The sequence below is a fragment of the Periophthalmus magnuspinnatus genome, chromosome 4, assembly GCF_009829125.3.
Source record: "Periophthalmus magnuspinnatus isolate fPerMag1 chromosome 4, fPerMag1.2.pri, whole genome shotgun sequence".
Classification (NCBI taxonomy): domain Eukaryota; kingdom Metazoa; phylum Chordata; class Actinopteri; order Gobiiformes; family Gobiidae; genus Periophthalmus; species Periophthalmus magnuspinnatus.
Window position 1 is genome coordinate 12,523,458 of NC_047129.1, and position 19,720 is coordinate 12,543,177.

General features: G+C 39.5%; 2 protein-coding genes across 4 annotated transcripts in view; one reads left to right on the plus strand and one right to left on the minus strand.

The window, feature by feature from the left end:
• The first annotated feature begins 468 nt into the window (after nucleotides 1-468).
• On the plus strand, nucleotides 469-4,212 carry guk1b (guanylate kinase 1b). 3 transcript variants are annotated; one of them, XM_055221150.1, is made up of 9 exons: nucleotides 469-529; nucleotides 1,530-1,645; nucleotides 1,922-1,963; nucleotides 2,200-2,319; nucleotides 2,990-3,086; nucleotides 3,479-3,617; nucleotides 3,692-3,776; nucleotides 3,848-3,933; nucleotides 4,027-4,212. In XM_055221150.1, exons 2-9 carry the CDS (start codon nucleotides 1,534-1,536, stop codon nucleotides 4,057-4,059), a joined length of 714 nt encoding a protein of 237 aa, XP_055077125.1. In that variant the 5' UTR covers nucleotides 469-529; nucleotides 1,530-1,533; the 3' UTR covers nucleotides 4,060-4,212. The 3 variants fall into 3 exon arrangements, with proteins under 3 accessions (XP_055077125.1, XP_033821751.2, XP_055077126.1); XM_033965860.2 differs by having other exon boundaries at nucleotides 476-529; nucleotides 1,524-1,645; XM_055221151.1 differs by lacking the exon at nucleotides 2,200-2,319 and having other exon boundaries at nucleotides 476-529; nucleotides 1,524-1,645.
• Nucleotides 4,213-4,592: 380 nt separating this feature from the next.
• The window catches only part of obscna (obscurin, cytoskeletal calmodulin and titin-interacting RhoGEF a), a 34,690-nt gene continuing 19,562 nt past the window's right edge, over nucleotides 4,593-19,720 (minus strand). Inside the window, exons 46-86 of the mRNA XM_055221101.1 lie at nucleotides 17,395-19,641; nucleotides 17,250-17,322; nucleotides 17,088-17,173; nucleotides 16,901-17,010; nucleotides 16,586-16,786; nucleotides 16,406-16,488; nucleotides 16,137-16,310; nucleotides 15,882-16,041; nucleotides 15,702-15,803; nucleotides 15,446-15,610; nucleotides 15,194-15,352; nucleotides 14,939-15,116; nucleotides 14,320-14,433; nucleotides 14,067-14,234; nucleotides 13,881-13,983; nucleotides 13,672-13,801; nucleotides 13,478-13,580; nucleotides 12,528-12,633; nucleotides 12,333-12,460; nucleotides 12,142-12,254; nucleotides 11,903-12,071; nucleotides 11,750-11,837; nucleotides 11,327-11,527; nucleotides 11,179-11,239; nucleotides 11,039-11,116; nucleotides 10,788-10,960; nucleotides 10,689-10,715; nucleotides 10,460-10,612; nucleotides 10,324-10,369; nucleotides 10,164-10,241; nucleotides 8,215-9,877; nucleotides 7,952-8,074; nucleotides 7,762-7,875; nucleotides 7,513-7,680; nucleotides 7,317-7,416; nucleotides 6,675-6,914; nucleotides 6,155-6,378; nucleotides 5,822-5,836; nucleotides 5,536-5,632; nucleotides 5,316-5,465; nucleotides 4,593-5,066 (exon numbers count right to left, since the gene is read on the minus strand). Coding sequence (XP_055077076.1) covers nucleotides 4,883-5,066; nucleotides 5,316-5,465; nucleotides 5,536-5,632; nucleotides 5,822-5,836; nucleotides 6,155-6,378; nucleotides 6,675-6,914; nucleotides 7,317-7,416; nucleotides 7,513-7,680; nucleotides 7,762-7,875; nucleotides 7,952-8,074; nucleotides 8,215-9,877; nucleotides 10,164-10,241; nucleotides 10,324-10,369; nucleotides 10,460-10,612; nucleotides 10,689-10,715; nucleotides 10,788-10,960; nucleotides 11,039-11,116; nucleotides 11,179-11,239; nucleotides 11,327-11,527; nucleotides 11,750-11,837; nucleotides 11,903-12,071; nucleotides 12,142-12,254; nucleotides 12,333-12,460; nucleotides 12,528-12,633; nucleotides 13,478-13,580; nucleotides 13,672-13,801; nucleotides 13,881-13,983; nucleotides 14,067-14,234; nucleotides 14,320-14,433; nucleotides 14,939-15,116; nucleotides 15,194-15,352; nucleotides 15,446-15,610; nucleotides 15,702-15,803; nucleotides 15,882-16,041; nucleotides 16,137-16,310; nucleotides 16,406-16,488; nucleotides 16,586-16,786; nucleotides 16,901-17,010; nucleotides 17,088-17,173; nucleotides 17,250-17,322; nucleotides 17,395-19,641 — 8,855 coding nt within the window. The 3' untranslated portion in view covers nucleotides 4,593-4,882. The remainder of the gene's footprint in view (nucleotides 5,067-5,315; nucleotides 5,466-5,535; nucleotides 5,633-5,821; nucleotides 5,837-6,154; nucleotides 6,379-6,674; nucleotides 6,915-7,316; nucleotides 7,417-7,512; nucleotides 7,681-7,761; nucleotides 7,876-7,951; nucleotides 8,075-8,214; nucleotides 9,878-10,163; nucleotides 10,242-10,323; nucleotides 10,370-10,459; nucleotides 10,613-10,688; nucleotides 10,716-10,787; nucleotides 10,961-11,038; nucleotides 11,117-11,178; nucleotides 11,240-11,326; nucleotides 11,528-11,749; nucleotides 11,838-11,902; nucleotides 12,072-12,141; nucleotides 12,255-12,332; nucleotides 12,461-12,527; nucleotides 12,634-13,477; nucleotides 13,581-13,671; nucleotides 13,802-13,880; nucleotides 13,984-14,066; nucleotides 14,235-14,319; nucleotides 14,434-14,938; nucleotides 15,117-15,193; nucleotides 15,353-15,445; nucleotides 15,611-15,701; nucleotides 15,804-15,881; nucleotides 16,042-16,136; nucleotides 16,311-16,405; nucleotides 16,489-16,585; nucleotides 16,787-16,900; nucleotides 17,011-17,087; nucleotides 17,174-17,249; nucleotides 17,323-17,394; nucleotides 19,642-19,720) is intronic.

A 19,720-nucleotide genomic window follows, 5' to 3' on the forward strand; every position in this document is an offset into this window, starting at 1 on the left:
AAGGTATTACACTGGAATATTTTAATTTTCCTTTACACTTCAAATTAAAGGTGCACTATGTAGCATTTCTAGTAGAGGGTTCGCCACCTGTTTGTCTCCATAGAGAAGTTATTGTATTAATGTTACCCTAGAATGTTGCACAGTATGGCACTAAGTCTAATCGGTTTAATATTCAGTTGCATGTGTTTTTATTGCTAAACAAGTACCTTGAAAAAATGCATTCTTACTGTGAGCGGGCTCCCCTCTCCACAGATTTGACCTGTTGCTTAGCCTGGTTGTGTCAGCTGTGTCAGCTGCTCGTCTCCATGAAACCCTTCTAAACCTATGCACAGAGATTACCTAGTGTGACCTCAAAAGCGTGATGAAAACAAGGATGCATGCTCAAACCTGATTGGTCAGTGAGTTGACATAAGGAGGGATAATTTAGATTGACATTGATCTTCCTTTAGAGTGGCACACAAACACAAACAACACACTTCAGTAACGCGACTGACTGTAGACTCTGATACTCACCTGCAGGAGAGAAGAGGTAAGGACCAACTGTTTCATTCAATGAATGTAAAGAGCTCAGTTTTTATGAATATCTATGAGGCTAAAGCATATATAAACTGCATAAATATTGTGTTATTTTTACATAAGTGAAGCAATGCAAAGTTTTATTGGTTATATCTTTTTCTGTTCACTGTACTTACATGTGTAGATGCAGTTCAACAAAAAAAATCTTGAAATCTTGAAAAAGAAAAATATAGCGATCATACTAATTCAAAGTTAAAACGTTTATTCATTGAGCCACAGATGAATATGCATAATATGTTATAACTTAAAATAGTTGATATTCAAAATACATTTACCAGTTGATGCCAAAACTAAAACATCCTCGTCTGCTAAAAGCTCAGTAGATAAATGGGTCACCTGCCCCAGACGACACGCATCCAGTTAATGCTGATACTGACCTGCAATGATTCAATTAACAACCATTCTAATTACTGACCCATGTTGAATCTATGTAATGGAGACAAAATTATATCTCACATGAGCTTCTTTTATGCTTATGGAGAACAGGTATAGTGTCTTTTTCCTCTTGGCATTTAAGTGGGGCTTGGATCAAAGGGATTACATGGGCTAACAGGATCCATGGCAGGTTTTAGTGGGCCACTTCATTTAGTAGGTCAATGTAGTGATTAGTGTGACCACCACAAATTGTTAAAAAGGGGACATGTTATTTGGACAAGGAGGGTTTGACATGGGATATTTAAGCTTATAGGTAAAAAAAAGAAAAGAAAATAACATCATGAACTTTGATGAAACTTAACATACAGAGGGATTGGACTAGCAATAGGTGCAAACATGTTACAGCCCTGAATAGCAGTAAACCTAAAAGGTTTCTTTGCGAGAATATAAGATTTATTTTTTTTTATAGTATGTGGCATTATTGTTAAAGGGGGGCATTCTCTAAATAAGTTGGAGGAAAGGACAGGAGTAAACAAAAGGTTTTCAAAATCTGACCCCTTGTATATGGTCAGTTTCAGAGCCATGTCCAGACCCAGGCCTGTAGTTCTGAGTGGCCCATCCGGAGCGGGGAAGAGCACCCTGATGAAGAGGCTGATGAAGGACCATGAGGGGCTTTTTGGGTTCAGCGTCTCCCGTGAGTGTATAAAACAATACCATCAAAAGCATAGGAGGCCAAAATATCTAAGACTGAGTTTCAACAAAAAACCTATTCTTTTAAATAAAGTAACTAAAATAACATTCCTTTTCTGTGTTGATGAAAGTCCATAATCATGTAATACATTCATTTTGATATTAATACATGAGCCGATGCCCATGGAATGCATCATGCAGCCACATTGCTTAACATTTATACACATTTGAATAAATTTTTCTGCAAGTAGCAGGTAACATTTGAACCTTGTTTTTACAGACACAACCAGAAACCCAAGGCCAGGAGAGGAGGATGGCAAAGGTACATTAGTTTTATCTAAAACTTGCCTTTTGGTGAGATTTTAGATTAAATTGTTGTAAACGTGATGTTTGTGAATGCCCCTCAGATCTGTGCCACACTCTGCCTCGTATGGCGCTCCATGGAAACATGCACCACACACTTCTTACTCCCAAGTGAACTGCACCAATGATCTTGTGCTCTATCCCATTGTTCTGGAGGGTTAAACCTCTGTGTGCCTGTCTATGCTTTCTCCATAGGGCTGAACAAGCTCCCTATGCTTCTGGGTGCTACATTACTGCCGGTAGCAGACGTCTTTTCCTCTGAGGAACTAGAAAACTCATTTTCGTGTCCAAATGAATCAGAAACCACAGACACAGGTGACCAGAGCATTAAAAAAATGAGCGATGGGGGTTACTTTCAGGATCCTGGCAAGCCGCTTATTTTAAATTTCATGTAAAACTACAAAGAAAAGATACAATCAGTCAGTTTACACTTTGGAGTAACAAGCTTTTGAAAATAGCCCCCTGTGATTCCTTGGTAGTTACCCTTAACTGTTCCCATTAGGATAAAGCTCTTTGTATTTCCAACTGGTGATTTTTTACAAACCGATTAACTGATATCACATTCATATAGCCACAAGTAACTCTCCTAAATTAATGACAACACGACAACAGCTTTGAGCCTGGTTTGCACCACCGGAATCCAACATGGAGCTGTACTAATGATTGTGCACCCATTAGCCCAGAGCTAGCAGTAGCAATTTGTTTGTGTCAAACTTCTGTGCCTATAGAACTGTGTGGATGCGTAGTCTTTTGATGTAAAACTCCCTTACAGAGCAACAGCGTAATGCTGCTCTCAGTCATTATCTGCGTATGCATGCATACAGTATGTCCATACAATTACCATGGTACTGAAATACCCAACATTTTAATATTAAAAATGTGATTGGCCATTTTTCAAATGTATAACTGCATATTACTCCACATCTGTCAACAAATTACATATATTGTTTAAGGCTGAAGTTGTTATCACTCTTGCATGTTACAGACTACCACTTTTCAACAAAAGAGGCCATGAAACAAGGAATTGATAACGGAGACTTCATAGAAAATGCAGAGTTTTCAGGCAACATGTATGGAACAAGGTAAATGCTGTTTTTTGTTTATATTGAGACCAATTCCTGCCGTTGCTGTTATAACGAGCAGTAGTTCAGAGCCTGTAGAAGTCAAGTTAAATAACTAAGTGCTGATGGCCTGGCCTCAGGGATCAGAGCCACACGTAATGGCCTGGTGACAGATGGAGCTTTAAACTCCCAGAGGTCAAAAAGAGCAACACTGTGGCTCAGCGCCTTCTGTGTCATCTCTAATCTCTCCACCATTCTCAAGAAACACGCATCTGAGTGGCGGTGCTGCTAACCGACTTATTACAACAAACTAGAACATATTTACTGATCACACTAAAACAGCCCATGCTCTCAAATACATGTGAAGATGAACCACTGTCCCTGTGTTTAACAAGTCTTTTACCGCCTTTCAGTAAAGCTGCAGTAGAAGATGTGCTGGCCAAGAATGTAATCTGCATCTTAGATGTGGATATCCAGGGAGTGAGAAGGATTAAAGAAACAGATCTGAACCCTATTTACATCTCTGTTCAGCCGCCATCCATGGAGATCCTGGTAAGTGAATACAACACTGTTTTTATTATTTTGTTTAAATAAGAGAAGAGTAGGAATAACTCTCTCTCTCTCAGGAAAACCGTTTGCGGGACAGGCAAACAGAGACAGAGGAGAGTCTACAGAAGAGGCTGGAAGCAGCGCGCATCGACATGGAGCTCAGTGAGTTCAGACTGACACACTGACTCTGTTTGGTAACAATGGGAGTTAAGGGGCTTGTCTCCTCTGCACAGGTAAAGAGGACGGACTGTTCGATGTGGTGATTATCAATGATGACTTAGACAGAGCCTATGAAGAGCTAAAAGACATCCTCAGTGAGGTGAGTCCCAATACCACTATTATTATTATTATAATTATTAATAATGACAATAATGTGAGCATAATCCAAATGTGATGTGTATTTCTTCAACAGGAGATATCAAAGGTCCAGAAAGCACAGTCATAACTGAAAACATCTCCACTACTGAAAAGGACTAATGCATGAGATGAATATCACGCTGAATGCATTTAAATGCATTTAAATACATTTAAACATGTACTTCCAGAAAGTCTGAGCTTCAGAGGTACAAACAGAGGAAAAACTGAATGATAAGAGCCCCAGAGAGGCAATGTATTTGTGTTAGACTAGGATGTCAAATGGACAGTGTCACATAGTCAAAACATATTCAAAGGGACAAATAACTGTGAACCATTTTATAAGGTCTCATGCCTAAGCGTAAAATACACTGTGAACAAAAGGGCTGATTATAATAGTTTTTAAACACATTGCACGACATGGCATGCACTTGTGTTGTGTTGAAAATAATATAAAATTGTTTATTTATACTTGACATGTGCATAAATTGTGTGTGCATAAATGACTGAATAAAACACTGAAGCCAGTTACAATGTCCTTTAAATCTTTAATTATAATCTCATCCATACTGTAAACACTTTCAACTAATTCTTTAAATCAAAAACATATACTCACATTTTTAAATACATAATCCACACATCACTGTATGTTTGAGTGAGAGGAGCTAAACATGTTCACTAAATTCCCAACATTTGCCTGAAAGTTTTAATAACCCCCAAAGATAAACTTCTTTATAACTTTATATGTTTTATCCAAATCAAATAAAATGCAAGGCACACAAATAACTAAATCCTAAACAGAACACTTTGGCTTAAGACACAATACTACAGCGTACCACAGTAAGGCCAAAAAGTGAAAAGGTTAAAGTGTAGCTTAACCTCAAACCCGAGTTACATTTTGGTACTTGGTGGTCTTACTGGAAGAAGGGCCCCTGGAGCTTGGTGCGGACCTCTTCTCGTTTCTCCTCCTTCTGACTGAGGTAGGACTTCAGTTTGTCGGTGGAGAAACACACTTTCTGCCTGTGCCTGCCTTTAAGAATCCCACGATGAGCTCGCAGCCAGGGGTTCTGGAGGCACTCGGCTGCAGTTGGCCTGGCCCTGCAAGGGGAAAGAAAACAGACATGTACAATTGACAATATTGCCTTTGTAATCCCTTAGTCGTTCAGGTTGGTTCCATCGCAAAATTACATTAAATTCTGTCAATGTTTGGAGGCCTGTCCTATAGATTAACAAATAGAAAAGAACCATTACTCCTGCATTTCAAATCCTAGTTGCAAAAGGTTTCAATGTGGGGGATGCCCTGAATTAGTCTTCAGGATGAAAATTACTGTTCTTTACTATACTAACCAGGATTTGTGGTTCAAAGTGCTTTTCATGAAGTTTAGCGCCCCCTCTGACAAACCAGGGTAACAGTGTCCAAACTGGATTTTTCCTTTCTTTATATTTCTGTCCTGCTCCCAGCCAAGCTCTGCATAAAAGGGGGTGTCAGCACTGAGCCTGGAGAAAGAGAAACAGCCTTACAAATCTGTGAAGTGAATTCTTGTAAAACATTGTGCATTCTTCTTACATTATGAATGACAGAACTCCAATGGCCCAGATGTCAGTTTCAGGTCCGACCCCTTGACCTTCCAGGATCTCAGGAGCTTTAGGTAGAACAATATAAACTGACAAAAACAAAAGATTTATATTACAACAGGCAGTGACAGATGATTAATTATATTACTGGTGAGTTCTGTGAGTAAGAATGATATGAAGTGAAAAAATGGACTTTGGTTTGTTAGATGATGGCGCTATGGTCAGCTGAGGAGGCCGCGGTTATGGGGTTATTCCACTCCATCACTCCTTCTGTGTACCTTTGCCGCGGCAGTCTGTTGAAAGCCATGGGAAGTTTAGTATATTAGAAGAGCCAGGGTCAGTTTTTAAAAGAATCCTAAACATAGGGCTGGACAATTAATTAAATTTAATAGCAGTTCAATCATGTCTAGTTGGCACTGATAAAGGTCTTTAAATTGAGACTCAAGAGTCAGTTTACTTCTTGTGTTAAATATCACTGATTAAAAGTTTGTCTTGATCATGCTTACCAAATCAATACTGAATGCCATTTTTATTTAGTTTTTTGAAAAATAAAGTTATCATATTGCCCAGCCCTATCTAAACACTCATATCAACTTTATTATTAGGGATACCTTTGCTCTCTGAAACTCCATGTACGTGCTCCACATGGACTGGCTGGCCTGGTGTAAAGGACAAGGCCGAACCAAAGTCTACGATCTTCAGATGGTCGCAGTCGTCCACCAGCATGTTGTCAGATTTCAAGTCCAGGTGTATGACACGTCGCCCGTGAAGATAGTCCACAGCACTAAGTATCTGAACCAACAACTCAGCCACATGGGACTCTGCGTACAGGTCTCTGAAACACAGCAGCCATTGTTGCTCAGGCCCAAAGAATATGACACAAAGCTTTTCACGGTGAATATATATAGAGCTTTTTAATCAAGAGATGTACAGCCAACTCTCTGTCAGTAAAAGCATGTGGTTTGAAGTAGAGTTCAGACTTTTTTGGGGGAATTATTAAAGTGTGTGTGGTTTATGTTTAGGAAATGAATACAGAAAATCATTTCAATTTGATAATATTAAATCACACTGAGAACTGTGATCAATCAATAAATATATTTTGCCATTTCGCCTAACCTAAACTTTTAGTACCTGGCAGCCAGACTGTACAGCAGCTCTTTTCCTGGGCAGAGCTCCTCCACTAGGACCATGTAAGTAGGCGTCAGAAAGGCCATGTGTAACGGCACCAGGTTGTAGTGGTTCAGTCTCCTCAGAAGCTGGTATTCCCTCAGAACCAACAGCCTCTGCTCCGGTTTGTACGGAGTGATTTTAGCTGCAAAAACCTGACTGGTCTCAACATCCCTGCAAACTGTGAGGACACTAAAACGACCCCTGAAAAACAAGCAAATAATAACAAATAATTAAATGCTCAAGGAAAGGACTACAACTACTCAACGCCTTATCGGTCCTTAGTTATAAAGTAAATATGTTCAAACCAATAATAACACTATTGATAACAAGTAATACTCATTTATTCAATATTAAAAAAAACATCTGACATGTTGTAAAACTTATCTATGTTTATATTTTGGTTTTGGTTCTCCAGCTAATTATCCAATCAGAAAGCAAGATGAGCTCCTCGCTTTGTGTTACCAGATCTTTCGACTAAAACCAGTTTGCAATACACACAAAATGGCTCTCCGTCATATAATACCTACTCAAGTTTAGTTCTGACTGTAATGAATTTTAAATGTTTATGAAAATAATAGAACTGTCCATACTTAAAAATCTTACCTGTTGATTTCTGATAAAAAGCTGAAATTCTTGTGTGTTAACTGCTGTCCTGTGGCCTTTGCCCCCAGCAAATCCGTGCAAATAAGGGGAATGTGAGTCTCTGTTTGAACATTAATAACATAGAGTGATTTTTTGCGTGACAGATCTCTAAAATCATAAAAATTACATATATTCAAGTATGTTTTTAATAACTCACCTTCAGGATGAGTTGACATTACAATAGGAACAGAGACCTCACTGAAGGGCCCTGCTCCTGCCTTAGTGACACAGCCCACCCTGAACACGTATGATGCCCCCCTCGGTAAATCTGTAACTGTGTAGCAACAATCAGTCTCCTCATCTGTCAGCACAGTCCACACACCCCCTGTAAACATAAAGTGAATGTCAGATATTTGCTGCCTTTTAAATATATTTTGCATTAAACCATTTAATTCAATGCACTTACCATCTGAGCAGCACTGTACGCAGTAAGTGAATGTATCACTGGACTGCACTGGTTTCCATACCACCAAAACTCCACCTCTATCCAGCCGGACTACTTCTGGTTTGTGGGGACGCACTGCCAGCAAATAATAACAAATTAATCACAATCAATTATAAGGTCACAAAAAGACAGAATATAGTGGAAGTTGTACCTTTTGGCTTTTTGAAGGCAGGTATTTTCAAAGACGTTAACAACTTTTTTCTTTTGGGGACCTCAAGACTGTAGCCATGTTTTAATTCTGGTGTACTCGGAGCTGATCCTTTGAAAACAGGCCCTAGATGGTTAGCAAAAAGTCACTGCACCACAACTCTCAACTTGGGAAAACAGAAGTTAAACATTAAAGAGTGTCTTATAAGTGTATGAAGCAAGTATAATTTGAGCAAAAAAATAAAAAATTTAAATTAAAATACGCACCTCCTTTACTCACGTCCTCCTTTGACCTAGAGAATAGCTTGGTCAGACTAGAAGCGGACGCTCTCATCTTCTTCCTCAGTGACATTGTGGGCGTGTCTGGTTTCATGATCTCTCCTAAAGTTGGACCCAGACCTGGTTCATCCAGCTGAGAGTAGGAGTGCCCCGTCCAGGACTGTCTCCGAAAAATCTTAAAGAATCCCAGTTTAGGCGACCTTCCCGGAGATGGCTGTACCTCTAGGGCAGGAGCCGAAGCGTGTCTCTGGAGGGCGTGGCTGTCCTTTTTGTCTTTTGCTCGTGGGGGCCTGTCTGGAGCTTGCAGTGAGGACAGACTTGGGCTTGGACTGGGCTGGGAGGTGGAATTTAGACTTTGGTTTGAACGAGAGCGGTTACGAGGAGGAGCTTTGGGCTTAACAACGCGATCCAGCTCTTGGAAGGAGCCAGCTGATGATGACACTAGAGGCTCTGCTTGATCGTCGTAGCCCTCACTCACAGCAGATCTTGTTTGAAAGTGACGGAGATCCTCAAAAGACCCTAGTCTACTTGAAGAGTCTGAACCATGCTCCATAATTAGAGATTCGGTTAATGAACCCTGTGAGCTACAAAAGGTCCTATCTGCGAGGGACTGGCCAAGTATGGGGCTTGTCTTCTCTGTGGCTAAAACACGAGAGGCTACGGTAGTATTAGGATGTGACACTTGCATTGGAGCAGCTGATCCTCGTCTTCTCGGACTGGGGATTCCTAAAAACATTTTCCCTGCCTCTTCATCTTCAGTTAAATCCTCTTTTAAACTGTGAGAGCCCTCTTCTTCCTCTCCTGGTGTGCTGCGTAAAGGTGAGCTGGGAGATCTCCGAGAATAGTTGTCAAGGGAACGACTTCTTCTGTGCGGTGGAACATTTGCGTGTGGTAGTCCAACGCCACTATCAAAAGAGCAAGATTTCTGCATTGAAGGCTGAATAGATCCACGCCTCTGTCCACGGCTGGTCTCTGTCTCATCCTCCACATATTCTATTAGTGGTTCATTCAAACGCCCCGAGAAACTCCTCCTAAGTGGCTTGCGACCTCTCTCTTGCTTTTTAACTTGAAATTTGTCCCGTAAAGACATGTGCCGGGCGGACATGGGCGAGAGTTGTTGTGATGTTGTGTAAAAAGTGCTTCGGATAACACTGCCCCTTGGAATTCGCCCCCCTTCACTTCCTGAACCATCATCTCCATCAGATAACACCGACGGTGAGCTGTCTTTGTTGAACTTGCGCTCTCTCTGTGGTGTATATAGCAAAGATATGTCTGAAGATGCTGCCGATTGCCTGCTCATACTCCTCTCCATCATACTCCTGCATCCTATGATTTCTCCATCCTCTTCCTCTTCAAGCGTCACGTCCTCTTCTTCCTCAAAATGTGCTCTACTGAAAGGTTTGGGTATCTGTGATCTCTCCACCATAGGATCATAGTCTTCCTCAGTCTCGTCCTCTTCCTCGGTTGGGCTGTAGTGTTGGAAGAAGTCCCATGAATCAGCCTCATCGTACTCAGAGGAGGAGCTGCTGACGGAGGTGCTGCTTTCCTGGGGCTCTCGGGGAACAGTGACCGCAGTCTCCCGAAGAGGAGCGTCCAACAGTTCTGGGATGGGCCTCAGGGTGAGCACCGAACCCACACAGGTCAATGAGCGCTGGGAGGAAAACACAAGTCAAGATTACTGTTGAAACTGTCTAGTTTAAATGTCCTTTTGTTGTTGCTGCTTTTTTGACTGGACAGATTTAAACATGAAATGGGGGTAGGGAAAGACATTCAGGAACTTACCAGAGCCAGGAATCAAATTTACAACACTGAGGCCAGCAAAGAGAGCATATAGACCAATAGACTATCAATGCACATGACAAGACTATCATGCAGCAAGTTTTTAAGAATTTTACAACAATTTTCAAGTTATAACCATATAGTTTGTAATATCTCACCTGCCACTTCCTTTTGGACAGAAACACTTTCAAAGTCCTCGTGTTGATTTCATCAGTATCCTCTCCTGCATGGTCGTCCTTTTATATATAACCATATGAAGTCAGACATGTGACAATGATGCAGGAAAGAAGTGTAAATTGTGCTTTTTTATTTTCTTACCTGGAACCACTCATGACTCAGGCACTCAAAAGCAGAAGGTCGTTGGCTGTAACAAACACAAATAAAAAGAAATGATCAAAGAAAGCATAAAATAAAATATTGATCTAATTAACAAAGCATTGAGGTTTTTTCCTACTCAGGGTCAGGCTGAAGAACCATGTGAAGGAAGTGCTGGGCCTCTGAACTTCTAAGCAATACATCTGGGGCATCCCAGTTAAGGGTGCCTTCCCCCACTCTCAGCAGGGTGGCACGGTCAGACTCCCCAATGAAAGGACACCGGCACACCAGGCTATCAAAAACAAATACATGGTTTAATCTAATCATCTAAGCACAAGTCAAATTTGTAAATGATGACGGATACATACCACAGGAATGCAATCACACCCAGAGCCCTAACATGAAGAAGTTATTAGTGCTCAAATAATTGTGTTTACTACAAAGTTAATACAAGATATGAAACATACCAAATATCTGTGGCCACACTGACAGGCTCCTGGTGAACAATCTCTGGAGCAACAAACTCTGGTGTCCCATGCATACTGTAGAGATGTCGGGATGTGTCTATTTCCTGACAGAAGCCAAAGTCGCAGATCTTGATCTCATCTCTTGGAGGGTAAACCATTAGAATATTCTCGGGCTGATAACGAAAAAAAAATATATATATATAGACATAATGAGAAAAAGACTTAATATTTAAAACACTTCTTCATTGTACCTTGATGTCCAGATGCAAGATGTTCATGCTGTGAATGTGGCCAATTCCTTCAAGGATTTGTTGAATATATGACTGAACCTGAAACAGATTGGGTGTAATCACACTTTCCTCATCCTGAGTGAATTATTGGTGAGCTGTACCTCTTTCTCTGTAACTGATCCTCTCATATACAAATGGTCCATGAGTCCGTGCGAGCAGCACCTGTCAGTGAAATTGAAAAACAGGTATTGATATCAATTGGAAGATAAAGGATTACCATAATATTATAAGAAGAAACAAAAGCCTCACATTTCTGTGATTAGCACCAAAGTGCGTCTGGTGCAGAAGAAGTCCAGCAGACAGGCCACTCTGGGGTGAGCCAAACGGGACAGCAGGTCCCTCTCTTGGAAGGCCCTGGTGCGAGTGCTGTTTTTCAGAGGTAAAAACTTGGCTGCAAATACCTCCCCTGTTCTTCTGTGAATAACACGCTTCACCACGCTAAAGGTTCCCCTATTGTACATAATATCTCATATCAGTTTTCACTTTTATATACCTTATTTCCAAGATGTAGAAAAATATATATAATGAGGGTGCATTCCCAGTTTAATCTTGATGTAGGTTTGGTTCCATTTTAGTCCTGGTTTAGTTTTAAGTTTAGCAACAGTTTAGTCGAAGTTGAATGCACCCATACATATAACACAATATAATTTTGTGATTTATTGATCATCTTACCTTCCAATTTCCTCATGAACGTCATAGACAGAGAAGAGCTTTCTTCTCTTGCCCAGCTCCACCTCCCTCTCCTGAGACTCAAGTAGACCTAAAGTAATGAGGTAATGGTTAATTTATTGACCTGTAATTTTCTAATCAATAAGAATGTCTCACCTTCGACCACTGTGAGCTGGGCCTGACATAAGACCTGACCAGATTCATTGTAGGCAAAACACGTGTATAGTCCACTGTCCTCTCCTTCAGGACACATTACAGTCAAAGAGCAGCGTGCACCGTGTTGGACTATTTCTACATTATCATTGGCCAGGAGCTCATCTTCGTCCTTCAGTAAAGCATTGCAGAGCTTATAATGCTATTAACCATGCTATATTGTTTATTTACACTTCATTTACCTTATACCACTTGATGCTTGGACCAGGTCTTCCTGTGATGATGGCAGTGAATGTAGCAGTTTGACCAGGCTCCACAGACAGATCCTCAATAGGAACCTGAACACAGGGAGGAGCTAAACAGAACACAGCATATGTGAATAAATGTACATCTTAAAATACTAATAAAAAAAATAAATAAAACTACACTTAACCATCAGTGATTTCCTCCATGGGCTCTGGAACATAAATCTCCTCTTCAATCTCTTCAAGATAATATAAAGGCTGTTCTGCTCTTTCATCCGACAATACTGATGTAGGAACATGTTCTGCAGGGCCGCTTCTAGTGGGAAAAAGCATATTATCAGAAAAATAATCTAACATGCACAATATTACAGAATAAAACTCACTGAGTCAATTCAGATGGAACAAACATCTTAGTGACAGAAGTGGGGGCGAAATCCGTCTGTAACCATTTATTAACAAATGCAGCAGACCAGCCCTCTGAGTCAGCATCTATAAAAGGAAGTTAATTTGCACCAAACAACACAAATAATCATGTTAATTGATGTTTATGGCTTTTGATGCTGTACATTACCTGAAGTCTCCAAACAAATTTTTATATCTTACCTGAGCAGGACATTTAAAGAAAGTGGTAGAGCACATGACCATCTTGTATTCAGAGTGAAGAGTTAGCTGGGCATGCATTGAGAGGAGAAAGTGGATGTGGAATGGTTATTTGTTAACAGTGAAAATGACTTACATGAGATGGTCCATGATAGGTGTTTCCTGCTTTCAGGGAGGAAGATGAACAAAATGAAAGTTACAGACAATGAAAGAGAATGAAAGAAACTCTGCATAGATAGATTTTAAAAAAAAATGATATACTACTAATACTATAAAATCAGTATCTCCAGATATTACATTCCAATAAAAAAAATTGCAAAAAAAAAAAAAAAAAAGTTAAAAATAAATAAATATATAATAAAATTAATATTTATTTTAAAATGTGAGACAACTGAATACAGAAGAACGTACCCCCATTAATAACAGTGCACCAAACACTTGGCCACTGCACAACAATACAACAATTAAAATCTCAGTGACTGAGAAATGAATGTAGACATGTCAGTGATGATGCTGAAAAGTGGAGAGTGAAGGAGGTGATTATGGTATAAATGTCATTAATGTTGAGTTTCAGTTGGTTTAAAAAAATGATCATAATCTGAAATATTAATGGTTATTATTTTGAAGTGAATAGATGATGTTTTACTGTATGTTGACCAGACAATGGCATGTGCATAACATAAAATCAGTGCTGTGGAGAGAGTTTTACCTTCAGTAGTTCCAATAGCCCTACCTTTAGCAGGTAAGTCCTTTGGCTCGTTGTCAATATCTGCTGGTGGTACATAAGCAGGACACAGACCGGCCTTGCACTTAACACAGCCAAACTCATTTGTAAGCTAAATAATTATATAAAAATAAAGTTAAATATCAATTAGATATCTACTTATTATTATTTGATATATAAATATACACATTTAAGAGGCATACCTCACACTCATACTGTCCAATATCAGTCTCTGTTGCGCTAACAATAGTCAGAGACAAGATGCCACTTCGAGCATCATTCAGGATCAAGTATTTCTGCTGGTCATTTAATTCACTACCATTTTTTAACCACCTGTCAATTATAAAAGATAATTAAATGCATACATAAATGCATCACTCTTAACACAACCAGATAAGCACACATGTTGTACCTGACTCGTGGTAAAGGCAGAGAAAGAGTTGAACATGTGAAGGAGATGTCTTCACCTTCTATCAGGCAAATATTTTCCAACCGACTCACAAATCTTGGTGGGGCTATAGAAAGAAAACAGTTGATTTTAAATAAATATAGCGGCACAAAAGTGTATTTATGTTGTTGTCATTAAAATGTGACACACCTTGAACAACAACCTTTGCCAGAGAACCAGCACTGCCCAAAGAGTTGGTAGCATAACAAATATACTGCCCTGAGTCCTCTGGGGTAAGGCTGTCCAAAATAAGACTACATATGCCTGTCCGGTCTGCAGTAACTATGTGGTGGGGGTCATCCTCCAAAGACAAACCATCTAAAAAGCAATAGTTTATATGCAGTATTAAGTATTATAAAGTTTTATTAAAGAAAGACTTTGACACTATCAATATTGAAAATGCCTTTGAGCCAGCTGATGTCTGGTTTTGGACATCCTGTGACTTTACAGGACAGTTTGATCGTTTGTCCAATTTTAGTCATGCAGTCTGCCAGCTCTGACTCAAACACAGGGGGACCTGGGAACACAGAAGACACAACTGAGTATATTTTCCATCACAGTACAGCAAGTAGTTAACAGAGCTGAGTGGAGTAGCCAAATGTGTCACTCATAAAAGAATAGCGTCAAAATAATATTGCTAATTTCATTTATAATTTGAGGTTAATGTAATTTGAAGGACAGACCATCAAATAAACAACATTTTGTTTTGAAACCATACCACATGAGACCATATTCTTGCAGTGCAAGAACCACAAATGTTCAAATAATTCAATATTATCAACATAAAGGTTTTGTCACTTGTAGATTTACTGTTAGTGGAAAGGGTGAACAAAACCTGTATTCAAGTAAAAGTATTGTTACATTGTAAAAATATGTTTTCCAAGTAGTATGTTGGAGAAGGAATAAGTATGTTGTCTGAGATGTACAATTTTATGAAAAAGTTACTCATAAAATTTAAGTACTACCCACCTCTGGTAATTAAAAATATGGTGTTTAGAGTACTGCATATAGTAGATACTCACAGTTAGTGGACACACTGGAGCACTGCTGCAACTCCTTCAGGTCCTTTAGCCATGACAGTTTGATCAGAGACGAGCGACACTGGAGGGTGTACTTCCTCATGGACCCCCTGTGCTCATGCCACAGCCCCCAAGATCTGTCATCCCCACCCACTGTCTCCTTTATTTCTACATCATTTAACTACAACAAAATAAAGCAATCACATGATTACAATATTAATTTGTTAAATATTTTTGGTATGTTAAATATAAATTAACCTTCATTTTGTTCTTGAAAATATAAGTGTCTGTATTCAAGCTTGTGTCTTTCTTCACTTTGCACAGAACAATACATTCTCTAAAGAGGAAAACTTGTCTCTGGTGCCCTCTGGTGGTGGATTTCACTTCTGGAGTTTCTTCCCAGACTGTGATTGCTCCCTGGACAGGAAAATAGCCACAGCACATGACAGAATTGATCATTGATGCGCATAAGCAGAATAACTGTGGTGTAAGGGGTATTTGTGCATGTACCTGTCTTAATGGCTCCCCAAGTGCAGTGAGAGGAGCAGGGTAATTCTCAATGAGTGAGACCTGGTGCAGATTGTTAGACCTCCAAGGCAAACAGGAAACACTGGAGAAAGCATCTTCCAACATACAGCAACTCTGGCCACTCTTTGCTTTATTCTTGATCATCTCCTGTAAATATGTAAAAGTTACATATTTTTGGTATCTGTATCCAATTTGTCTAATTTTGGTCCATAATAAGTGTTAAGTAAAAAGTGTTAACCTTTAATAGGGCTTGGTACGTGTGTATTCTTTCTACTGGTCTCTGGAGGAAGGTTATGACATCCATAACAGGAGCTTCTCCATGTTTACTTACTGGTAACTCCTGTTGATTAAAATAAATAAAGTTGTTTATCATATACTATCATATCACTAGAATTACTGCAGTTTAAATGTGGCATACTTTAAAATATTGTTGTATGGCCTTATCTGTGAGACACGTCTCTGCTTGTGCCTGTCCTGCTATGTACTGAAGGTATTTCTCAAAGTCTTCAGAGTGTTTGATAAGAAGCATGGCAACATCATCATCAGTGACACACTTGGTCAAGGCAGGAAGAATAGTTCTGGTAAAACAATTTAGTGCAAAAAACATAATCACAAGTTAGGCAATAAAAAGGCCACTAAGATTAGTCACCACATAGTACTTTGTAGGACTTACCGCTCATGAAGAGAAACAATGTCCCTGATATTCCTGAAGATGATTTCTTTCTGGGTGAGGACACTGGAGGGAATATGCCGACTGGAGTCAATATAATTTAACTGATGAGAAGTGAATGTCCTCATCTCTTTCACAAACTCCTCTTCTCCATCAACCATGCCTTGAATAAGTTGACTGAGTAAAGATCAAAACATATTTAATTTTTTGAAAGGCTATATATATATATATTTGTAAACCCCCCCCCCCCCCCCATTACTGTCAAAACAAACCTCGAAGCTTTTCTGTACTCTTCTCCCGTTGAGTCGATTCCATCTAGATCATCTTGTGAGGGTCTCATTTGTGGGAAGGCTTCCTGCAATAAAATATTGTGTAATGACAATATATGTGGGTTTTTTTTATCAATTCATGAGATCAGTTACAACAATGGACTGGCAATAACTTGGTCTCACCTTCCTTTTCTTTTCCAGATATGCAGGACAGACCCATCCCTGACGAGCAGGGTTTGTTTTGGTTGGTTTAGTCCGAACCAACCATTTGTCTGGGTGAACTGAATCTAAGAGTTCAACATATTGTCCCTCTTTCAAAATAAAACTGTCTTTATTTCCACTGTTTGGAGTGCAGTCAGCTCGAGCCACATAAAGGTCAAAGGTCTGTGACAGTAAAAATAACAGTCAGTCAGTCAGGATAGTGTAAGATAAATTTTCACTTACATTGAAATGTTTATGGTGAAATTAAAAAAGTAAACTGCAAAACTCAATGGGTACCTCTTTGGTGTCCTGTTCTCCTTCTGAGTCTGACCTGGACACAGTGGTGGTCTGAGGTGTTTGAGCACGATGGTGTTTGGGAGAGGGGGCTCTCAATTTGCCTTCAACTTCTATAATCAGAACATCTCAACCAAATTAGGAAATAGAGACATTAAATTTATAAAAAAAAAAATATAAAACTGCTAACCTGTGACTTTCAGTTGTTTAGAGGTTTGTGTTTGTTCTTGAATATTCTGTGAAATTTTCTGCTCTACAGGCTGTGCCTTTGCTTCCCTGTTCAAATAATAATAAATAATTAAAATAGTTGATCGAAATGTGAAAGTTCCCTAATATATTTTTTCTGTCTCACCTTAATTTTAGAGGTATTGTTTCTTCAGGTTCCAATACATCTGGTGCAGTCTCGTAATCCGAAGGACTTGACACTGTTGAAAATAAGAACAAGGTAAATAAACGACAAATCTGAGGTGTTCGCAAATTATGAAAATGCAACTCACTTGAACTGGCACTTAAAATAGCTGACCCCCTCCTCTCCTGCAGACTTCTCTGTGCCTCCTGCTCTGTTAGGTTATAAGCCTCCCAAAGAGACACTTCCACACTTTCTACATAGTTATCTGGCTCTGATACTTGAGGCTTTGGGGCAGGTTGCAAGGGAGCAATGGCTGCAAGTGGTGGATGTATAGGCCTCTGACCCACTGCCTGTGTGGGGTGTACAACTGTGAGATTTCCATTATAAGAAGTCACGCCAAACTTATTCACTGCTTCACACGTGTAAATGCCACTGTCTTTGGTAGTGACATTGCTTATGATCAAAGTTGATTCTCCATTCTGCTTAGTCTTGAAGAAGCATCTTTTCTCACTTGTGATTGGCTGACTGTCCTTTAACCAGCGCACTGTGGTAGGTTTTCCTTCTATGACACAGACCAGAGTAACTGTACCTCCAGCCTCTATAGTCTGATTTTTGAACACATCTTTAAAAACTGGTCGCATCTCTTTTCTGGTTTTGTAGCCTTTAAATGCAGCTTGGATTTTGATGGCAGCATCTTGCATTTCAGATTCATCTTCAATGCTTCGGTCGATGTCTAATGACACATCCTCAATCTGTTGTCCCATGGTAGGAGGTAGGGCAGATCCAGGTATGCTGACAGCAGTGGTATTAATAAGTTCTCCTTCAACTGGAAGTTCAGACAAAGCCTCAGAGAAGGTTTCATCCTCTGAAATATAAACAAGTGGAATTTCTTCTTTCATTTTCAACACTGCTTGTTCATTGTCTCTTTTCATGGGTTCAACAGCCACCCTCTTCTCCCAAACACTTTCTCCTTCTTTCCTCACTGGTTCAGCATTTGCTTTCACTTCAGCATCAGCTGTTCTTTTTAATTCATGTCTAACAACTAGCTCCTGTTTGATCTCTTCTCTTGCCTCTTTTCTATTTGGTTCAGCAATAACTTTAGTATCTACCTTGCCTTCCCTTAACTCAGCAACCACTTTAACTTCCTCTTTCAGACTTGTTTCTTTTCTTATTGGTTTTACAGGCGGAATCTCTTGTTTCTGCTCTGATTCATTCTTGATTGGTTTCACAGGCTGTTTGGGTACAGGTTTTGTTTCTGTATCTGGGACACTTGCTTGTGATTTCTTCTTCATTACCGCTGTGGGTACTAATTGCTGTGTAATCTCAAGTTTTTCTTCAGTATCAGTCTTGAATGGTTTTACTTGTTGTTTCATGGGTAGTTCAACTTTTACCATCCGAGTCAGTTGTTCATCTTGATCCGTCTCGGTGTCTCGTGATGATTGTCTGTCAATGCTTCTTGACTTACTTCTTGACCTTTTAGGCGCTTTTGGCGGAACTTCCTTTTCTTTTCTAGTTTCTCTCACCGATTGTTCTTGTAATGACTTGTGGGGTTCCACAAAATGCTCCATTTGATTTACAGACAAATTCTCATCAACTTCCTGTTTATGTCTTATGTCAGTGTCTATTGTAGTAATTGGTTTTATTTGTTGAATTGTCTCCTCAGCTCCCTTTCCAGCAACTTTTACAGTCTCTGCGGTTATTAGCTTTCCTTTTGATCTTGCTGGGGGTTTGATGTCATCCTCTTTCTTGTTCGTGTCTACATTCTGCTGTAATAGCTTTGTAACTATCAATCTTTCCTCTTTTTTCATCACAGTCTCTTCTTTTCTATTTACAGCAGGTTGGCTTGGTAAATCTGCACCAATTACAGACTTCTGGTTTTTCATGCTTTGTGAAATTTCTCTTTCTGGGGATACGAATGGTTCTTTCTTTGATTCAACCACAATTTGTACCTGTTTTGCCTTATCATCAACAATAACATCATTATCAAAATTATTTTCATTTTGTTTCGCAGTCACAGAAACATCTTCTGGCACTATAGATCTAGGAGCTTCTATGGTTTCTTGAGTTTGCAATGCAGCCAATATTTCACCTTTTTTCTCATCACGATTTTTAACAGGTGTAATATTAGTGACTATTCCTGGAACAATAACTGGCGGGATGGTCTTTTGTTCTTCATTAGTTTGTTGTGGCTGTGGTTTCATAGGAGGTTTTACATCAAAGACTGGCACCATGTCTTTTTCGGATGGTGTCATAGAAGCTCTTCTTGTCCTCTTTTTGGGTTCAGGTGGAACAGGTTTGCCTTCTGGTGGAATGTTCTTATTATCTGGAGTAGGAGCCGTAAGCTTTTGAGGGGGCTGTATTTTGGGAATTTCTGTTTTTGGTGGTGTTGGTTTGGCTGAAAGAAGAGAATATAGTTTATAATTGGACTGCCTAGATCCAAAGCAATTTTAGTTATATTTCAAACGTAAAAAATT